General features: G+C 46.1%; 1 protein-coding gene and 1 pseudogene across 1 annotated transcript; both read left to right on the top strand.

Annotated features, from left to right (window-relative positions):
• Window positions 1–13,197: 13,197 nt before the first annotated feature.
• On the top strand, window positions 13,198–13,821 carry DEFB136 (defensin beta 136). The gene is made up of 2 exons (XM_053578364.1): window positions 13,198–13,252; window positions 13,640–13,821. The coding sequence occupies exons 1-2, from the start codon at window positions 13,198–13,200 to the stop codon at window positions 13,819–13,821; spliced, it is 237 nt and encodes a 78-aa protein (XP_053434339.1).
• A 3,465-nt stretch (window positions 13,822–17,286) lies between these two features.
• On the top strand, window positions 17,287–18,871 carry LOC128576484 (ornithine decarboxylase-like; annotated as a pseudogene).
• The last annotated feature ends 2,818 nt before the right edge of the window (window positions 18,872–21,689 follow it).

Here is a 21,689-nt window from a genome sequence, read left to right as displayed (position 1 = left end):
TCCAATCAGCAAAGACACAGCTGAGGGACTGCCTGCAGCTTGGGAGAGATGGGGAGCTGCCTGGCTAGTGAACCATTCAGAACAAGAACGTCTCCTTGCTCCACTGAGCAGTCCAATCAATGACAGGTCTGCATGGAAGCGGCATCTCCCCATCAAGCACACCCTTGTGTGCTAGCAACTGAATTCACATTGCATGAACAGCCCTATGCTAGGCCCTGGTAGGATGCTGTGTGAGAGCCCCTGGCATCTCCACCGCGCACCCATTTCACAAACACCTACGGCACGTACAACACCGTAAGGCCTCTTTAAATGGTTGACAAAGCATTGTCAAGAGCTGTTTTCCATCTCACATGTGCGCACAAAATCCAGACAGGCATTATTCTCCCCATCTTAAAAACAAGTAATGTAATTCTCAGATGGAACAAATGACTTTCCCCAAGTTCACATAGACACTAACGGGAACAACAGAAATCACAGGTTTTCCTGACTCCTGCACACAGAAGAACGAGTCCCAGCACAGTGGCGATCTCTGCAGAGAAATGAAAGCTCCCCCAAAGGGTGGTAGATCCTCACAACACGACCAACGGGAATGTGGACAACGCTGAGTCTTATCACCACCAAGCACGTGCCGGGGGGTGGGCAGTACGCAAAGAATGTATGACCAAATTCTCCCTTTGAGAGCTGAGAATCAACAACGCTTGACAGTTTTCAAAAGGTTTTAAGTTTGACGACAACTCTGTCTGAGTTCGTATAAAGAACCCAGAACCCAGAATCGGAAAGTCTTTCTGGTCTGGACGCTGCCTGCCCTGCTGTGATGGGCACTTCCTTTGCCTCTCTGACCATCAACTTTCTCTGAGGTGATCAAATCAGGTGATTCTTATGACAAGTCCTTTATAAGACATACATTGAAGGGACTGTTAGGCCCATAGAATGGGAAGACTCTTGAATCTAGGTATGGTAGAGATGCTGCTTCTCCAACTAGACCATGGAACAGCCAGGATCTGATGACTCCGTCACTCTGTCCTGAGGTTTGGACTCTTGTTTTCTAACATCAACATATTTGTGATGTGGTTGAGATCACGTGTCTATGACAGACTCAGAAAGAACTGTAGAGCAGAAAGTCAGTAAGTAGAGAAGGAGTGAAGGACATGAGCTTATAGGAGTCCAAACAGAAAGGACCAGGTGAGCACAAGGGGGGACCCTTGTGAGGACCACTGTCCAACCCAGCGCCTTGGGTGCGGCCAGACTCATGTTCCTGTGGCCCCAGGCTTCCCTTCTTCAGCAGACCTCGCCTCCACCTCCACCCTTTCTGCTGGGCTTACCTGAACCGTGATTCCACCTCTGCGTCTCAGCAACGTGCCGGGTCCTTCTCCAAGGACGCTGTTGGAGGCTACCCACCACTCTCCTTCCACCTGGGATCCACCTACATCAGGACAGGCAAGCACCATCTCACAACCTCCCAATAGACTGTGCTATTTCCAGAACAATACCTGGTGTGACACTGTCACCTCCTTTCCCTCTCCCTGCCCACATGAACTACTCATCAACTATCACCACTTCTGCCTCCAACACACAGCATCTGGTTCCTCATTGCCACTATTGCCTGTGTCCCCAGCTGTCACCAAACTAAGTAAATCTTGAAACCATCTCATGTCATTTGTAGACAGATGCCTACCATTCATATAGACTGAATCTCCTGCCCTTCCCCTGACCTCAGGAACCCTCCACCTCCATGCCCCCACAGCCATACCAACCCAGCCCTTTAAAGTTTCCCCCTGGGAAATTTATTGCTTGTATCTTATTGCAGGGATGAGCGTGAGCAAGGGACGAGCAAGCTGAGGACCTGCTCCCAGGTATAAAGAAGGCTGAATATTTGTCCCATGCTAGATTTGCGACCAGCATTGCAGAATTGTCCTGGACAGCCCCTCCGTCATTGCCAGGACTCCTGGAGATAAGGACAGTCTTGTTACAACTGTGGGAAGACATTTGAAGAAAAAGAAGATACTGAAATGCCCAAAGGAAAGAATCGTGTTCTGTAGACAAGGTAGCAGAAGCTGGGGAAGAATGAAAACCAGCCCTGAGGGCTTCTGGCACCAGGCCCAGTGGCATCAGGGCATTCATTTTTGGAAGCCAGAACTGAGATCTGTCTTCCCTGTGTGTGGTTCCAAGCCATCTCTTCTCACAGAACGTCCTCAGAGCCTGAACATAATCAAATCTTACCAAAGGGAATAAATTGACTCACCAGGTTACACAGCCCCTTCCAGGCAGTGGAGTTTCTTGATCACTTGGGACAACCAGACCTTCTTTCCCTCTCTGAACTTTCCCAGGTACAGAGAGTGATTTCTTTATTAATCTCATGTCTAAGTGTCTCTTACATGTGACCAAGTGAATTCTTCCCACCCAAGCGGGAAGAATTTGGCTTGGATTTGGGTGTGAAGTCAGCTCTCAGAACCCGTAGAGTCTCGGAGAGACTAAAATTATAATCTTAACCCTCACTCTGAGCCCCACATGAATATACAGTCAGAGGAACACAGCGAAAGACTGGAAAGTTCTGGATCAGCTCTCTGAAGAGCCAGCATTGGGCTTTTATTCCACTGGCCTGAAGTTTGCCCGTTTTTAAGGACGAGGAAGGAATATAGAAAGTCATTTCTGGGGCGGTGCCTGTGGCTCAAGGAGTAGGGCACTGGTCCCATATGCTGGAGGTGGTGGGTTCAAACCCAGCCCCGGCCAAAAAACCAAAAAAAAAAAAAAAAAAAGGAAGAAAAAAAAAGAAAGTCATTTCTGCTCTCACCCTCTAACTTTCCTGGGTCTCCCATCAGCTCTGTAGGACAGAATGAAATGGTAGTGCAGCCCCCATCACACACCGCAGCTCAGTGGGCAGGTGTCCCCATTGCCTCCTGGAAATTGTAGGCTCTGGGATCCCCTCCTGAGACGTGAGAGGCCACCTCCTTGCACTGACCCTGCTTTTCCTTTTAGCATTAGTGATTCCAGCTAAAGGGTTAAGTATAAGACGTGTGGGGCCTTAAAGATAGACCTTCAAACTGTGGCCCGCGGGCCACATGAAGCGGTGTGAATTGCATTTGTTCCCGTTTTGTTTTTTACTTCAAAATAAGATATGCGCAGTGTGCATAGGAATTTGTTCATAGTTTTTTTTTAAACTGTAGTCCGGCCCTCCAACCATCTGAGGGACAGTGAGTTGGCCCCCTGTTTAAAAAGTTTGAGGACGCCTGCCCTAGACCCTTCCCAGGGCTGAACTCCTCAAGCTGACTACTCCCTAGGCGTAGTCTGGACGTAGGAATCAAGATCCCTTAGGAAGAGGCCTCACAGGTGAATGCAGGGATTCATCTTGAACCCACCTGCTCTGTGTTTCTGGCTTTGTTGTGAGGCTCCTGGTCAGAGCCCTCAGCACTACCGCCTTGCTCCCCAGATCCTAAGCCTCTGAGGTTAACCGGAGACGTTAAGATGTGGGAGCTCTGGGTGCCGTGGGGGCAGGTCCGGGGGATTTTTACCAGCCTCAGAAAACAGAATCGTTCCAGTTTTACTTTGGGGAATGTTCTCACTATCACATGAAGATGCAGAACATCGCGCTGTCTGTGTAGACAGACTTTCAGCAAGGCCCATGATACAAACATGAAGCACCAAGACCACAGCATATGATTCTGCTGTGGAGAGAAGGGCACCTGGGCAAGCAGTTTTTGGAGTCCCCTGGGGAAACTTGACAAGGCAAGAACCCTGGAAAATACTCCTGAGAAGGATATTTTTTGATTATCCATATTTGAAGCTTGCCTGACATGTTTCTAATTAAAAAGCTGTGTGTCCTATGAATGGCAAAACACAACTATAGTCCAGAAAGTAGAAAGGAAGAGGAGAGAGAGAGAGATGAGGGGAGGAGGGATGTGGGAGGAGGGAGGGTATCTGGGGGGACCTCACCTAAGGTGCGTGATGCAATGGTACATTCCTATTTTTTTTTTTTACATATACATGTGTTTATTAGGTTTCCGGTTTTTTGCCTTCACAGAATTAAAAAGGCTTAAAATTTAATAAGAATAATAATGTTTAAGATAAGAACTAGAAACAAAAACCTCGTAAAGAACGAATGAACATAAATACATTCAGAAAAGAAATCAGACGATTGCTCCATCGAAATATTAAGCAATAATAATAACAATTATAATAATGCAAAAAAAGTAACATTCACATTGTCAAATAAAAGTATGTCTATTATACTTTTTTTTTTTTTTTTGTAGAGACAGAGTCTCACTTTATGGCCCTCGGTAGAGTGCCGTGGCCTCACACAGCTCACAGCAACCTCCAACTCCTGGGCTTAAGCGATTCTCTTGCCTCAGCCTCCCGAGTAGCTGGGACTACAGGCGCCCACCACAATGCCCGGCTAGAGTATGTCTATTATAGAATGCTTGGACTCTGAGATTCAGTATGGAGTCATCGGTTAACTTATTATTTTTTTAAGTATCAAAAAATAGACAACTAATATAAATAGTAAAAGATAATTTCGAAAAACAGATCATGCCAAATCTTATAGACAATAGAAAAAGAAGAAATACTTCAAAATCATTCTACTTGATCTGGGTGCACCTGATATTAAAACTGGAGAGAATATATTTTATAAAGGGGAAATTACAAACATATGTCACTTATAAATGAGGATGCAATATCCTAAACAACATATTAACAAGTTGAATTAAAAATTAATGTTTAAGTAATGTACTTTGGTCAAAATTAAATCCAACTTATGTAAGAATTAGTCACTATTTTCTTCTCTTTTCTTTTTCTTCTTTTCCTTTCCCTCACCCCTTCCCTCCTTCTCTGTCTGCTCTTCCCTTCCCCCATGCCCCACTGAGTCATTAATTGTCATTAACTGTCTAAATATCAAAATTACATAGGATTCATACTTCTCCATTCTTGTGATGCTTCACTAAGAATAATGTGTTCCACCTCCATCCAGGTTAGTACAAATGCTGCAAAATCTTCATTTTTTTAATAGCTGAATAATATTCCATGGTATACATATACCACAGCTTACCGATCCATTGCTGGATCGAAGGACATTTAGGTTGTTTCCACATTTTGGTAATTGTAAATTGGGCTGTGATAAACAGCCTAGTACAGTGTCTTTATAATAAAAGGATTTTTTTCCCTTCTGAATAGATGCCCAGTAATGGGACCCCCCTCAAACGGGAGGTCTAGGTTGAGTTCTTTGAGGGTTCTCCATACTTCCTTCCAAAAAGGTTGTATTAGTTTGCAGTCGCTCCAGCAGTGTTAAAGTGTTCCCTTCTCTCCACATCCACGCCAGCATCTGCAGTTTTGAGATTTTGTGATGTGGGCTATTCTTACTGGGGTTAGATGGAATGTTAGGGTAGTTTTGATTTGCATTTCTCTAACAATTAGGGACGATGAGCATTTTTTCATACGTTTGTTAGCCATTCGTCTGTCATCTTTAGAGAAGGTTCTATTCATGTCTCTTGCCCATTCACATATGGGCTTGTTGGCTTTTTTCATGTGGGTTAATTTGAGTTCTCTATAGATCCTAGTTATCAAGTTTTTGTGCGATTCAGAATATGCAAATATCCTTTCCCATTGTGTAGGTTGTCTCTTTACTTTGTTTGTTGTCTCCTTAGCTGTACAGAAGCTTTTCAGTTTAATTAAGCCCCATTTGTTTATTTTTGTTGTTGTTGCAATTGCCACAGAAGTCTTCATAAAGTCTTTCCCTAGGCCAATATCCTCAAGTGTTTTTCCTATGCTTTCTTTGAGGATTTTTATAATTTCATGTCTTAAATTTAGGTCTTTTATCCATCTTGAATCAATTTTTGTGAGTGGAGAAAGGTGCGGGTCCAGTTTCAGCATTTTACGTGTGGATATCCAGTTCTCCCAGCACCATTTTTGAATAGGGAGTCTTTTCCTCAGTGTATGTTCTTGTTTGGTTTATTGAAGATTAGGTGGCTGTGAGATGTTGCTTCAATTCCTGGTTTTCTGTTCAATTCCAAATGTCTATGTCTCTATTTTTGTGCCAGTACCATGCTGTCTTGACCACTATGGCTTTGTAGTACAGTCTAAAGTCTGGTATGTTGATGCCCCTGGCTTTGTTTTTATTACTAAGAACTGCCTTAGCTATACGGGTTTTTTCCTGGTTCCATACAAAACAAAGAATTATGTTTCCCAAGTCTTGAAAGTACGATGTTGGTATTTTTACAGGGATTGCATTGAATCTGTAGATTGCTTTGGGAAGTATAGACATTTTAACAAAGTTGATTCTTTCCAGCCATGAGTATGGTATGTTCTTTCATTTGTTAACATTCTCTGCTATTTCCTTAGGGTTTCATAATGTTCTTGATTGAGGTCCTTCACCTCTTTTGTAAGGTACATTGCTAGGTATTTCATTTCTTTGAAGCTATGGTGAAGGGAGTTGTGTCCTTAATTAGATTCTCATCTTGGCTGTTATTGGTGTATTCAAAGGCTACTGATTTGAGGACACTGGATTTTACACCCTGAGACATTACTATATTTTTTAATGACTCAGGAGTCTTGTGGTTGAGCCTTTGGGATTCTCTAAATATAAGATCATATCGTCAGCAAAGAGGGAGCGTTTGACCTCCTCTGCTCCCATTTGGATGCCCTTTATTTCCTTCTCTTGCCTGATTGTATTGGCTAGAACTTCCAGCACTATGTTGAATACTAGTGGTGACAGAGGACAACCTTGTCTGGTTCCAGTTCTAAGAGGAAAAGCTTTCAGTTTTACTCCATTCAGTAAAATATTAGCTGTGAGTTTGTCATAGATCGCTTCAATCAGTTTAAGAAATGTGACACCTTGGCTCAGCACCTGTAGCTCAGTGGCTAGGGTGCCAGCCACATACACCAGGGCTGATAGGTTCAAACCCAGCCTGGGCCTGCCAAACAACAATGGCAACTACAACAAAAAATAGCCAGGCATTGTGGCAGGCGCCTGTAGTCCCAGGGACTTGGGAGGCTGAGGCAAGAGAATCGTTTAAGCCAAGAGTCTGAGGTTGCTGTGAGCTGTGACACCACAGCACTCTACCAAGGGTGACAAAATGAGATGCTGTCTCAAAAAAAAAACAAAACACCATAATTTCGTCAATGAACATTCTGCTCTCTCTCTCTTTTTTTCTGCCTCTTTAACTATCTGAGTTATCTCAAGAGCTTTATCCTCTACCTCTGAGATTCCTTCTCCTGCCTGGTCCCATCTGTTGTTGATACATCTTTCAGTTCCCTGACTGACGGCTGAAATCCTTCAGCTCTGCTATGTCCTTTCTCTATCCTCCATATGGTTCATCTCTTATTTGATTCTGTTTTGGGATTTCCTTTTGGTTATTTTCCACTTTCTCAGCAATTTCCTTCATTATTTTCATCATCTGTATTTTAAATTCCCCTTCAGTCATTTCTAACATTTCTTTATAGGTGGAATCCTCTGCAGTAGCTACTTCATGGTCCCTTGGGGGTGGGGTGGGGGTTGCTCTGGATTTTTCATGTTGCCAGGATTTTTCTGCTGATTCTTCCTCATGAGTGTTTTGGTTTTGTTGTTTTTTTTTTTTTAATCTTTTTTCTTGCCCTAATTTTCCTTTCACTTCCTCTTGCTCTTTAAGTTAGTGTGCCTCTGGTAACTTGATGAATCCCTTTGTTACAGGACAACCCCGCAGTTTCACTTCTTTGTTCTCACAGGGGACCCCCTCACCTGCGTGCACCTACCCTTCCGTACTCGGGTCTTTGTTCAGGGCGCCACCTTTCTCTAACCAGCACAGGGAAGAGGAATGAACCAGACTGGAAGTGGAGGGGATTGAGGAAAATACAACACAAGAGATGACACAGAGATGAAAGATAGGATTGGGAGGTCTGACTGAGCTGAGGACTGCAGCCACAAAAATAATTGAAAAAATTAGCCTGGTATGGGGGCATGCACTTGGGCATGCACTCCAGCTACTCAGAGGCTGAGGCAGGAGGATCTCCTGGAGCCCAGGAATTAGGGTGAGCTACACTGTAATTAGGGTGACAGTGAGCTACAATCAGACCACTGCACCCTAGCCTGAGTGATGGAGCAAGATCCTGTCTCTAAAAATATATAAATAAATGACAGAGTCTCATTCTGTTACTCTAGGTAGAGTGCCATGGCATCATAGCTCACAGCAACCTCAAATTCTTGGGCTCAAGTGATCCTCTTGCCTCAGCCTCCCAAGTATCTGGGACTACAGGCACCCACCACTATACCTAGCTAGTTGTTCTGTTTTTAGTAGAGACGTGGTCTCACTCTTGCCCAGACTGGTCTCAAACTCTTGAGCTAAAGCAATCCACCTGCCTGGGCCTCCCAGAGTGCTAGGATTACATGCATGAGCCACTGCACCCAGCCAATAAATCATTTTTTAAAAAACACTTAACACAAAAACACAAATCAACACAATGTGGCATTGGCGAAAAAGTAAACAGATTAATAGAAACAGAACAGACAGCTCAGAACTAGACATAAAAATATAATCAAACTGATTTTTTGACAAGAAACAAAAGACAGTCCAATAAAGAAGAAACAGTCTTTTCCACAAATGGCACTGACATCAATTCTGCAACAGATCTTATTTTTTTCACCAAAGAAATGAATTCAAAATGGATTGTAGTCCTAAACATAAAAATAAAAAATGTAAAATTTCTAGGAGGAAACATGAAATCTAAGGGATCTTGGGTTTTACAATGCATTTTTAGCTACAACACCAAAAGCACAATTCAAGAAAGAAAAAATTAATAAATTAGACTTTATTAAAACTAAAAACCCCTGCTCTATAAAAGAGGTTAGATTTGAAAACAAACCACAGACTGAGAGAGTATATGTATTTGCAAAACACATGTCTGAGGAAGAACTCATTTCCAAATATACCAATAACTCTTAAAACTCAACAATAAGAAAAAATGTTTTAAATGGGCATAAGGGGCGGTGCCTGTGGCTCAGTGAGTAGGGCGCTGGCCCCATATACCAAGGGTGGTGGGTTCAAACCCAGCCCCGGACAAACTGCAACATAAAATAGCCGGGCGTTGTGGTGGGCGCCTGTAGTCCCAGCTACTTGGGAGGCTGAGGCAAGAGAATCGCTTAAGCCCAGAAGCTGGAGGTTGCTGTGAGCTGTGTGAAGCCATAGCACTCTACTGAGGGCGATAAAGTGAGACCCTGTCTCTAAAAAAATAAAATAAAATAAAAATAAATGGGCATAAGATCTTAATACACATCACCGGAGAAAAATACACAGGTAACAAATAAGCATGCAAGAAGACATTCATCATCCCTGGTAGTAGGGAACTGCAAATTAAAACCACAGCGAGATATCACCACATACCTACAGGATGTTTAAAATCTAAAAATTTAAACGTACCAAATTCTGGCAAAAGATAAAGCAACACGAACTTTCATTCATTGCTGATGGGAATGCAAAATGCTGCAGCCATTTTAGAAGACAGTTTGAACATTTCTTACAAAGCTAATCATTGTCTTACCCATAACGCAGCAATAGCCCTCCTAGTGCTTAACTGATGTGAAAATTTACTTTTGCTCAAAAATCTATACATAAATTTTTATAGGAGCCTGATAATTGCTAAAAGTTATAATCAACCAAGATGTCTTTCAATAGGTGAATGAAGGGACAGTGGTACACCCATATAATGGACTATCATTCAGTAATAAAAGTAATGATATCAAACCATAAAAATACAAAAAGGAAATAAATATGGCCAAGTAAAACAACTAAGTCTGAAAAGACTACATAGTGCATGATTCCAGTAGATGACATTTCAGAAAAGGCAAAACTACAGAGGACTACTGTTCGTTGTTGTCAGCCGTTCAGAAGAAAGATTGAATGGGTTTAGCACAGGGGGGTTTGTAGGCCAGTGAAGCTATTCTGAATAACAACAGCAGCTGCCTGTGTTATAAATACGCGAAACAGCATCACTGCAAGGCGGTGGGAGGAACGCACTGATCTAAGTAATTTTGGAAATGAGTAGACTTTGAAAAACTAAACTCAAAAGGAAATGAACACAAATAACATAAATACTATAGTCAATAAAGTTGACTTTCAAAGAAGTTCGTAAGGATTGCGATGTGAATAGACTGGAACTGAACGATTAAGTGAGTGGATTCCAGGTGGCGGGAGCTGGGTTTCTCACTGTAGGGAGGGGACTTTATTGATAAGCAATGGGAGGATGATCAATGATGATCAATGATAAGCAATGGGAGGATGTTCAAAGTGATAGGAAATGAATTTGGAGACATTGATATAAACGGTTTATCTTAGCATGCATGCAGACGGTTATGCATCGGAACCATTATGAATGTGGTGTCTGCAAGGTTAGCACATGCTCATGTATTTTCTTTCCCTGTCAGCTGAGAAGGACTCATGTCAGTCTCCACTAAACAGAGCCAGGATCTTCAGGACTAGAAGTACACGAGATGAGCCTAGAGCATCTTACCGTGCTAGAAAGTAAGAAAATGCTTGAAACCCACACACGGTAGGGTATAGCACAAGAACCGACTAAAAGAGTTCCCTGCAGGTGGTGCAGGTAGGTAAAAAGGAAAATAAGAATAAAGAGTTCCGGTTCAGCACCTGTGGCTCAAACCGCTAAGGTGCCAGCCACATACACCTGAGCTGGCAGGTTCGAACCCAGCCCAGGCCCGCCAGACAACAATGACGGCTGCCACCAAAAAAATAGGTGGGGGTGGGGTGGGGTGGCAGGCCCCTGTAGTCCCCAGCTACTTGGGAGACGGAGGCAGGAGAATTGCTTGAGCCAGGAGTTGGAGGTTGCTGTGAGCTGTGACACCACAGAACTCTACCCAGGGTGACCACTCGAGGCTCCATCTCAAAAAACAGAATAAAGACTTCCCAATGTTAAAGCAGGAATAATTTGAGCAACAAAATAAATAGTGCAGTGTCGGATCAGGACTTGAAATATAAAATATATCCATGAGCTGCTACTGATGCTAATTAAATAATTAATGGGAGAGAAGAGTGAAAGCTCCCTGCAGAATTTCACACAAGGTATGTAGATACTCCAGACTCAAGGAGGAGGAGCATAATGCCCCACTCTTTTATTATTATTTTTTTTTTTGCAGTTTTTGGCCGGGGCTGGGTTTGAACCCACCACCTCCGGCATATGGGGCCGGCGCCCTACTCCTCTGAGCCACAGGCGCCACCCAACACCCCGCTCTTTAGACATGGGCTGTGCTTAGCCTACGAAGATTACAACGTGGAAAAGAACGGGAGAGAAACATCATGATGGGGAAACCTGACGAGCACAACCTCAGGCAGGTGATCAGCAGGGATAGCAGTATATTATGGAAATGGCACTTCACTTTCATGGTCTTCCCGCCCAACACCCATTACCACTGTCTGATCTTGAGAAAAACTCTGATTCCAGTAGAGGGGCATCCTGAAAAATGAAAGACCAGGACTCCTCAAAACAGCCCAAGTCATCAGAAACAGAGCAAATCTGAGAAAGAGTCACAGCCAAGAGAAGCCCAAAGAGCAATGACAACTAAATGTAATGTGATTTCCTGTATAGGATCCTGGAACAGAAAAAGAACATTAGGGAAAAACTAAGGAAATCTGAGCTAAGGGTGGATTTAGCTTAATAATAATGATAATTGGTTGATAGTTAATGACAGATAGATAGTAGAGATTGATAGATATAGATGATTGATTGATAGATGGATAGATAGACAGACAGACAGACACATCTTATGTAAAAGTACATCAGGCCCAGCATGGTGGCTCACACCTATAATCCCAGCACTCTGGGATGCCAAGGCGGGTAAATTGCCTGAGCTCAGGAGTTCAAGACCAGCCTGAGCAAGATCAAGCTGTGCATGGTTGGATGCCCAGTGTCGCTATTAAAAATAGAAAAACTAGCCAAGCTTTGTGGCAGGCACCTGTAGTCCCAGCTACTAGGGAGGCTGAGCCAGGAGGATCACTTGAGCCCAGGAGTTTGAAATTGCTGTAAGCTAGGCTGATGCCATTGCACTCTAGCCTGGGCAACAGACAGTCTCAAACAAACAAGCAGAAATCCCTCTGGCAATGCACTTTTTGAGCAGAGGAGCCTGAGGAACCTGGCAACAGAGCCTAACCAATAAAGCTGTGCTCTGCCGCCCCATTACAGGTTCAGACTCATTGGGACTCCAACAGCCACAGGCCACAGGGTACAAGCCTGCCTCAAGGGGCAGAGCAAAACCAGTGTCTTCTTCACTCTCACTCATCTACCTCTACCCCCAGGGGGATAGGCCTAATGACCCTTCCCCAGAGCTGGGTCTCTCTAGCTCTAGGGAAGCACTGTCTGCCCCCAAAACACGCTGGGCGTCCAACCATGCACAGCGCACTGAACTGGCTCTTCTCCTGGGAGACCAGGAGAGCGTTCCAACCCAGCAACTCCAGAAAAGGGAGCCTTCAAAGACCCCAGATCTTAGCCAACATTCCATCCCAGGCATCTGGAAGACAAAGTCCATCAGCAAACCTTTTTGGAAACTTGTTTGCAGCATCTTCCTCCAACTGGGTAAATAAATCAGCCAGAAATGGAAGCTGTCCCTTCGCTACTGCCTCTGGGAACCTACTTCTCTTGGTCGGGCAAACATTTCACACCTTGAGAGAAGCTGTTCCTCGGAACTCTGCAGTGAGTTTTTACTTATGTCTTCTCCAGTCCTAAATTCAGCCTGTGTTTTATGATCTCACTTCTCCTGTGCTCTCTACAGGGCTCCCGAGGAAAGGAGACCCAGCTGCTTTTACATCAAGAGGCATTTGAATTAATAGGGAAAGTGGGCTTGGTGCCCGACTGTAGCACAGTGGTCACAGGTCAGCCACATACACTGAGGGTGGCGGGTTTGAACCCAGCCGGGACCAGCTAAACAACAATGACAACAATAACAAAAAAAAAAAAAGGGGGGGGGGGAATTGTTCAGGCCTGCCTCAGGGATCCCAGCCTTTGGTCCTCTTCTGCTGGCAGGAAGATTTTAGCCTTAGCCAGATGCCTTCACCTCTCACGGCCCAGGGACTCTTCCTCGAACCCTGCAGAGGCAGGTGAACTCCCCAGCTTCCCCCCCACAGGAAGAGGAAGGCCAGTGTCCAGCTCCACCCAGCCCAGGCCAGCTGGATAAAGGAGGCTCCCAGGAGCCATTCCCCCAGTCCTAACTCTGCGCCCTCCTCGGCCACCATGAGCCTCTATCTCTCCGAGTTGCTCTTCTTCCTGGTGATCTCACTGCCTTCAGGTAAGATGATGAGTCTGAACATGCAAGCGGGGTTTCCCAAGAACCAAGGTCCTTAACAATCCTACTGTGTAAGCCGAGGGGGACACCAACATTGGATGGGCCAGCAGGTTAGGAATGTGGGAGAGTGGTCCCCAGCTCCTGCCCAAGCCAGAAGATCTGCCCAAGCTTGAGAGAGGGGAGTGAATTTCCTATTTCCCCCCAAACTTTTCTGGTTGGCCCTAAATTCAGCTCCTTTGCTGAGCTGTGTAAGAGGTGAAAGAATGACGTTTAGAAGGTGAATCCTGCAATGCTCAGCCATTTCCCAGGCAGCGCAGCAGGCCTACGATTTGTCTTAGCCTCATGAAGACTGATTTTGTTTCCTTTTCTGTGGTTTGTTTTTTCCTTTAGGAAATGCTCTGTTTGGGAATGATGGAGTAGAATTTCGTGCCTGCGCTAAAATCAATGGCACATGCTTCTTTGGTTGTCTGCCGGGGTGGCAGTGGATCGCGTTCTGCCATAACATTTTGTCTTGTTGTAAAAAAATGACAAAGTTTTTGGTCCCTCAAGTCGAGGATCCATGGAGAACATAACCTCCTGGGTTTACCTCACTGATCTCTAATTAAAAAGATGTACAAGACATGATTGCAAGAGGGACTTTACCTAACAATTGCAATCAGTGTAACCTGGCTTATTGTACCCTCAATGAATCCCCAACAATAAAAAAAAAAAAAAGAAAAAGAAAAAAAAAGATGTACAAATAGCTAAAAGGACTAAACTCCCAATCTGTGTGGATACTGGTGTCCCCAACATGGGTCAGAAATCTATGATCTCTCCCATTTTGCAGAAAAAGAATATTTTCCAAGGTCTCCTAACAAGTGGGAGTGAGTTAGCACTGGATCTGAATCCAGTCTTGACCCAGAGTCTGTACTATTGAGCTATACTGTCCCTCACCTGGTAAGTACAGGACTCCAGCTGGATTATGGTACCAATGAGGGGATCCAACGAGGAATGGAATGGCGAACCCCTCAGAACTCATCCTGTGGCTTGAAGCTATCATTCTCCTGGTTGCCAAATTGCATTTGTGGCTGTATACTCAGGAGCTTTAATGAGTCAAGATCAATGTTACCAATCAGGTGCGGCGCTCACACCTGTAATCCCGGCACACTGCAATGCCGAGGCAGGAGGATTGCTTGAGTTCAGGAGCTCCAGATCACACCTGAGCAAAAGCAAGACCCTGTCTCTACTAAAAATAGAAAAATTAGCCAGGTCTGGTGGGTGCCGGTAGTCCCAGCTACTCAGGAGACTAAGGCAGAAGGATCACTTGAGCCCAGGAGTCTGAGGTTGCTGTGAGCTAGACTGATGCCATGGCACCCTAGCCTGAGGGACAGAGTGAGACACTATCTCAAAAAAAAAATAATAATCACCAATGTCACCCTAATATCTCACACATCAAAAATCACTGCTCTCACCACTGTAGTGTAGCAATAGGCTGTACATTCCCACACCCAAGCTATCTGCTGGGCAGCACTGTTCCAGCAGCACCTCCACGCACACCAGTGTGACGGAGGGGTAGAGGGAGGCCACAGCTCTTCATTAAGACTCCCGTCATTCTCAGCTGAGAAAAGAACATGGCAGTCGAGTTTTGGGATCTTCTTTCTTCAAGGGGGTACCTGGAAAGCACATCGGTGTGTCTTTACTGGAATGACCTGCCTGCTCCGAGCCCCCCAAACTCTAATCTCCCAACTTCCAGTGAAAAAACAAACCCAGAGCTCACCGTGAGTGTACAAGGCCAGCCTCCGAGGGCACTGTGCTTCAGCTGGCCCTTGTGGTGATATGTAGAGTGGTTCCAACCTATATTTGCTCATGTCAACTCACCCTCTTACCAAAAAAACCCAAAAAATAGAGGTGGTGCGAAAGTTCATGGAGAAATATAAAGGCAATAAAATTAACATAAAAACAGAAAACAAAAGAGAAAACTGAATGAAGGGAAAAAGCAAATATTCTTTCCCCAGATTCAGAAAGGATCCACAATTCACAGAAAGAGTAAACACCCCAACCCCCTTCCTGTGGTTGCTGAGGCCATGGTCACCCTGAGGTGCAGAACAGACACAGTTTTCCTCATTGGAGTTCAGAGGGGACTGGAACATTTAAAATCACTCTGCTTAAAACCCACACATGTCAGGGCGGCGCCTGTGACTCAAGGAGTAGGGCACCGGTCCCATATGCCAGAGGTGGCGGGTTCAAACCCAGCCCTGGCCAAAAAACAAAACAAACAAAAAAAAAACCACACACATGTCAAAAATAAGAGTACTAAATCATCACACACAAAAGCCACGACATAGCCACACCCTGGGTGGGGTTTATGGATAATGGCCAGCCCCTCCAAGAAAGCCCCAGGTTGCAGTCGGCACTCTCCACAGCCCCAGGCAGCCAGGGGAAGGTCTGTGATTTAGGCTTAGCAACACGAAGCTCTGTCCCCAGAAATGTGACCTGACAGAGCACCACACGAATGCCACTGGAGTATTATTGGTTTCACCTTGTGCAGTGGTTATTCTGGGACCACAGTCTGGAATCACAGTCCTTCAGCGCTCCCTAGGTTTAGGGCCATATTCCAACCTGTTCTGTGAGACGCAGACACCCCTTGATGCTTACACTACCCAGAGTTAATAACACAAGACCAAGAAATCTGCATGATACTGAGAATTCTTCTATTGCCTCTTCCTACGCCTATATTAGAATGAAATTAGGTAACGAGAGATGATGTATGCCACATGCTCAGTACTGTGTCACCTGGCTTAAATGATCCAGCATGGTGTTAACTGAGTTCAAGAATGTTAAAAAAAAGAAAGGGAGGATGGTATATTTTGTGCCCACCCTTGGGGAAAGTCATTAAAAATGAGCCTGCCTCTGCCCCAGTGGGAGCATTGGGAAACCAGCAGGTGCAGATGACAGAAATCGGGCAGAATACCTACACATGCCGGTCACTCCCAACCCACCCACACCTTGCCAGAACATTGTGTTTTCAGAAACAAACTTGGAAGTTTAAAGTTTGGGCTGTGTCCATTTGCTGGGGCTATCGTAACAAATTACCCACACATTAATAACACAAAATAACAGAAATGAAGGGCCAGGCACAGTGGCTCGTGCCTGTAATCCCAGCACGCTGGAAGGCTGAGCAGGTGGGTTTGCCTGAGCTCACAGGTTCCAAGACCAGCCTGAGAAAGAGCGAGATCCCCATCTCTAGAAATAGCCAGGCCTTGTAGTAGGCTCCTGTAGTCCCAGCTATTTGGGAGGCCGGGGCAAAAGAATTTCTTGAGCCCAAGGGTTTGAGGTTGCTGTGAGCTGTGATGCCACAGCACTCTACTTAGGCTGACCAAGTGATACTCTGTCTCAAATAAATAAATAAATAACAGAAATGTATTCTCTCAGAGTTCTAAAAGCTAGAAGTCTGAGATTAAGGTCTCTCTCTGGGTTATGCTCCCTCCCAAAGCTCTAGGGAAGAACCCCTTTTGACTCTTCCTAACCTCTGCTGGATGCTGGCATTCTGTGGTTTACAGCCACATTCTCCAATCTTGGCCCTGTTGTCACACGACCTTGGCCCTTCTCTGCGAAGGCCTCTGGGTCTTCACACGTCCTTCTTATAAGAATCCCAGTTGTGATGGCTCGGTGCCTGTAGCTCAAGCAACTAAGGCACCAGCCACATACACCTGAGCTGGCAGGAGGTTCGAATCCAGCCCAGGCCTGCCAAACAACAATGACAACTACAAGCAAAAAATAGCCAGGTGTCGTGGTGGGCACCTGTAGTCCCAGCTCCTTGGGAGGCTGAGGCAAGAGAATCACTTAAGCCCAGGAGTTGCAGGTTGCTGTGAGCTGTGATGCCGCAGCACTCTACCCAGGGTGACAGCTTGAGGCTCCGTCTCAAAAAAAAAAAATGGTCAGTCCTTGAAGTCGCTGCCCCGGCCGCCCCTCTGCCAGCTGCTCCGGCGCCACCTCGGGCGGCGTCTCTGGCAGGCGGGAGCCAGGCGCTGACAGGTGCGGCGGGCCGGCTGAGCGCTCCTGGGGCTCCGGCTCCGGCTCTGCGCGGGCGGCGGCTTCCTGGCTTCTCCATGGGGCTGGCTTGCGGCGCCCGGATGCTCTGAGAACGTTTCCACTGTTGCTCGGAGGACACACGCAGTGGGATTCAGAATTCCTGGAGAATTGCCTTTGTGAGGCGCTGGAAGTATTTCTTTTTAAATTCCATCTCTTAGTTTTTCAAAGAAACATCAAGAAACCATGAACAACTTTAGTAATGAAGAGTTTGACTGCCACTTGCTTGATGAAGGTTTTACTGCCAAGGACATCCTGGACCAAAAAATCAATGAAGTTTCCTCTTCTGATGATAAGGATGCCTTCTATGTAGCAGACCTCGGAGATGTTCTGAAGAAACACCGAAGATGTTTCTCGTGTCACTCCCTTTCATGCAGTCAAATGTAATGACAGTAGAGCCTTGTGAAGACCCCCGCTGCCATTGGGACAGGATGTGACTGTGCTAGCAAGACTGAAATACAATTGGTGCAAAGTCTCGGAGTGCCTCCAGAGAGGATTCTCTATGCAAATCCTTGTATACAAGTGTCTCAAGTACGCTGCCAATAATGCAGTCCAGATGATGACTTTTGACAGTGAAATTGAGTTGATGAAAGTTGCCAGAGCACATCCAAAGGCCAAGTTGGTTTTGCGGATTGCCACTGATGATTCCAAAGCAGTCTGTGGACTCAGTGTTAAATTTGGTGCCACACTCAAAACCAGCAGACTTCTTTTGGAACGGGCAAAAGAGCTAAATATTGATGTCCTTGGTGTCAGCTTCCATGTAGGAAGTGGCTGTGCTGACCCTGAGACTTTCTTGCAGGCAATCTCTGATGCCCGCTGTGTCTTTGACATGGGAGCTGAGGTTGGTTTCAGCATGTACCTGCTTGCTATTGGTGGTGGCTTTCCTGGATCTGAGGATGTGAAGCTTAAATTTGAAGAGATCACTGGTGTAATCAACCCAGCATTGGACAAGTACTTTCCATCAGACTCTGGAGTGAGGATCATAGCTGAGCCAGGCAGATATTATGTTGCATCAGCTTTCACACTTGCAGTTAATATCATTGCCGAAAAACTTGTATTAAAGGAACAGACAGGCTCTGATGATGAAGGTGAGTCCAGTGAACAAACCTTTGTGTACTACGTGAATGATGGAGTATACGGATCGTTTAATTGCATCCTTTATGATCATGCTCATGTAAAGTCTCTTCTGCAAAAGAGACCTAAACCAGATGAGAAGTATTATTCATCCAGCCTATGGGGACCAACACGTGATGGCCTTGACCGGATTGTCGAGCACTGTGACCTGCCAGAAAGGCATGTGGGCGACTGGATGCTCTTTGAAATATGGGTGCTTACACTGTAGCTGCTGCTACTACTTTCAATGGATTCCAGAGGCCGACTATCTACCATGTGACGTCAGAACCGACGTGGCAACTCGTGCAACAAACCCAGAACCCTGACTCCCTACCTGAAGTACAAGAACAGGATGTTGGCACTCTGCCTGTGTCTTGTGCTTGGGAAAGTGGAATGAAACGTCCCCCAGCAACTTGTGCTTCAGCCAGTATTAACGTGTAGATAGCATTCTGTAGCTGTTAACTGCGAGTTTAGCTTGAATTAAGGGATTGGGGGGGGACCATTTAACTTAATTATTGCTAGTTTTGAAATGTCTTTGTAAGAGTAGGGTTGGCAATGATGCAGCAATATGTAAGATTAGGAGATGGGGTCACACTTATCTGTGTTCCTATGGAAACTATTTGAATATTTGTTTTATATGGATTTTTATTCACTTTTCAAACATGCTATGAAAGAGTGCCCCTCTGCTGCTCAGCAAGCATTTGTAGCTTGTACAGTGGCAGAATGGGCTGAAAGCTTAGTGTTGTGACCTGTTTTAAGAATAAAGTATCTTGAAATTGAAAAAAAAGTCCTAGCTGTAGGCCTTAGGGCCCACTCTAGTTCAGTCCTGATTCAGTGCAACCTTATCTTAACTAATTACATCCACAAAGACTCTGTTTCCAAATAGGGACTCATTTGGAGGGGCCCGGTGGACATGAACGTTGGGGGTACACCATTTACCCAGGCTCTAAACAAAGAGCCTGGGTTCATCTTCTTTGGGGGAGTGGGGCGGGTAGGGAACACCTTTTATTCCCACATCCTGTCACATGCAATAAGGGAAGCCCAAGCCAGGAAAGGATTTCCAAATGAACAAAGCTTTGCTATGAAAATCAACATTTTCCAGTGATTGCGCATTCCCAGTGGAACATATGCAGAGAAAGGCCAGGTGGTCAGCAGCCTCGAGGTGGTCAGCAGCCTCAGGGTGGTCTGCAGCCTCGAGGTGGTCAGCAGCCTTGAGGTGGTCAGCAGCCTCAGGGTGGTCAGAGGTTATCAGGAGACTGGGCACATGAATAATCTCAGCATGACCCCACAACGGCTCTCGTGGTAATTCAGGAGGTCATCTGCCGGCTTTGCTAGGACACAAGAAGCTTTGAGGCCAAGGTGGAGGAGAGCTTCAGGGGACAACATAGATTTGTTAAAAAATAAAACAAAACAAAAAAAGTCCGTGAGAGGCACCTGCCCAGAGGGGAGGAAGCAGAAAGTTTGTCTCCCACCAGTCCTGGGCTTGTGTTTCCCCCAGTGTCTGCACAAGTCACACATCCTGAAAAAGCACAGTCAGCTGCCAAATAGTCCTAGGGGAGTCTCATGAAAGGGGCGCAGAGGTGGAGTTTCAGCGACTCTTCCCCAAAGCCAGTTTCTCCTCCTTTCTAGGCCGTCATATACAGAAGCAGCTCAGTTCACAGCCAGCAAACCCCGACATCTCTCCCAACCAAGCCAATGGCAGCCCCTTCCCAGCCTGCCTTAACCTCTCTGCTCTTCCCATCTCTGCCTCACTACCCAGGCCCTAATTTTGCATCTCAAGAGCCCAAACACGGCTCAGTGCCCATAGCATAGTGGTTACAGTGCCAGCTGCAGAGGCTGGCAGGTTCGAACCCAGCCTGGGCCAGCTAAAAACAACAATGACAACTGCAACAAAAAATAGCTAGGCGTTGTGGCAGGATCCTGTAGTTCCAGCTATTTGGGAGTCTGAGGCAAGAGAATTGCTTAAGCCCAAGGGTTTGAGGTTGCTGTGAGCTGTGATGCCACGGCACTCTACCGAGGGTAACATAGTGAGATTCTGTCTCAAAAAAAAGCTCAAACACCAGGCAGGAAATGACTATTCTTAGCAGAATGAGCTAATAGGGAGGGCTCTTATATTAAGAAAGGAGTGCTCTTGCATTAAGCATCACTTTTGTGGGATCCTTCTAGAAGCCAGTTCCTGATTTCTCTGGCCATTGGTCAGGGAGTGAGGGCTCTAAGGCCTGAGATGAAGGTTTGCATCATGGAGCCTGAGCTCCACACAGCAGACTGGCTCCCATTGTCCCCCCTGAGATTGTTAGGACCACCACCATCACTGCAATGTGTCAGACGCTAAGAAAGGAAGAATTCTGTTAGCAAGACCAACTGCCCCCAACCCTTTGCTGCTTGAAGTTCCCACAGAAGAGCAGACAGACCTCCTAAGTGTCCTGAAACTGGCCTTTAACAGGGAGCACATGGCTGGGCTCCTGCCCAGACATCCCTGTAGATGGGACTGAGTGTGGCAAGGACACTGGGTCCCAGGGAGACCCACGTTTCAGGCCTGGCCTCTTGGAAGCATGGCCAGCTGCAGGATATGGCCTGAATGGCTACATTCCTGCCCCGGTCGGAGCAATAGTGTGGCCCCCTGTCAAAGCCAGATAGAGGGTCATCCCACAAAGTCCATGGTCTTCTCCACTGGCCACCAGCAGAGAACTTCTGCCCTGATCAGGCGGGAGGGTTGGAATCAACCTGCTGGGGCAATAGCGCTTTCCATATCTGCTTTGATTCGGGGGGCTGAGCAGCTTTTGTCCTCACATTAAGGATGGCCCAGCTGGTCTCCCTGAGCCCTTCACACGGAGCCAGTGGGAGCAGCAGCTCCTTACGCTGCTATAGCCTTCCCACAGGCACAAGGGGCCCCAAGTGCGCAGGCCTGGCAGGGGCTCAGATGTCCTGAGCAGGGACCCCCATCCCCCTGCACTGTAGCCAGCAGTTTCAAGCTCTGCTCATTGTCCAGCAATTGTCCCAGAAGCTTGAAGTTGGATGAGAAGGACTAGCACCTTCACCAACCTGCCAGCATCATCTAAGACTTTTCATTTTCTTTATCAAATTAGCCAGCTAATGGTGATGATAGTAATACAGGACAAGTGGCATCCCAGCCAGCTTGTGGAGCTGGGTGGGGCGCAGACCGGCTGCCTCCGCCTTGGCGGTGTTGAGGCGGTGGCTGTCAGCAGAGGAACCAGCAGGCTGGAGGGTAGGCAGGGGGGCCCTGCAGGAGGCTCCAGTA

This window comes from Nycticebus coucang, chromosome 24 (assembly GCF_027406575.1).
Source record: "Nycticebus coucang isolate mNycCou1 chromosome 24, mNycCou1.pri, whole genome shotgun sequence".
NCBI classification, from domain to species: Eukaryota; Metazoa; Chordata; class Mammalia; order Primates; family Lorisidae; genus Nycticebus; species Nycticebus coucang.
This window is presented reverse-complemented; position numbering and strand designations above follow the sequence as displayed.

Excerpts from the sequence above, each read along its gene's own strand:
- DEFB136 (XM_053578364.1), top strand. The coding sequence starts at position 13,198 with ATGAGCCTCTATCTCTCCGAGTTGCTCTTCTTCCTGGTGATCTCACTG. Across the intron at positions 13,253-13,639 it reads GGTGATCTCACTGCCTTCAG|GAAATGCTCTGTTTGGGAAT; the intron begins GTAAGATGATGA and ends TTTTTCCTTTAG.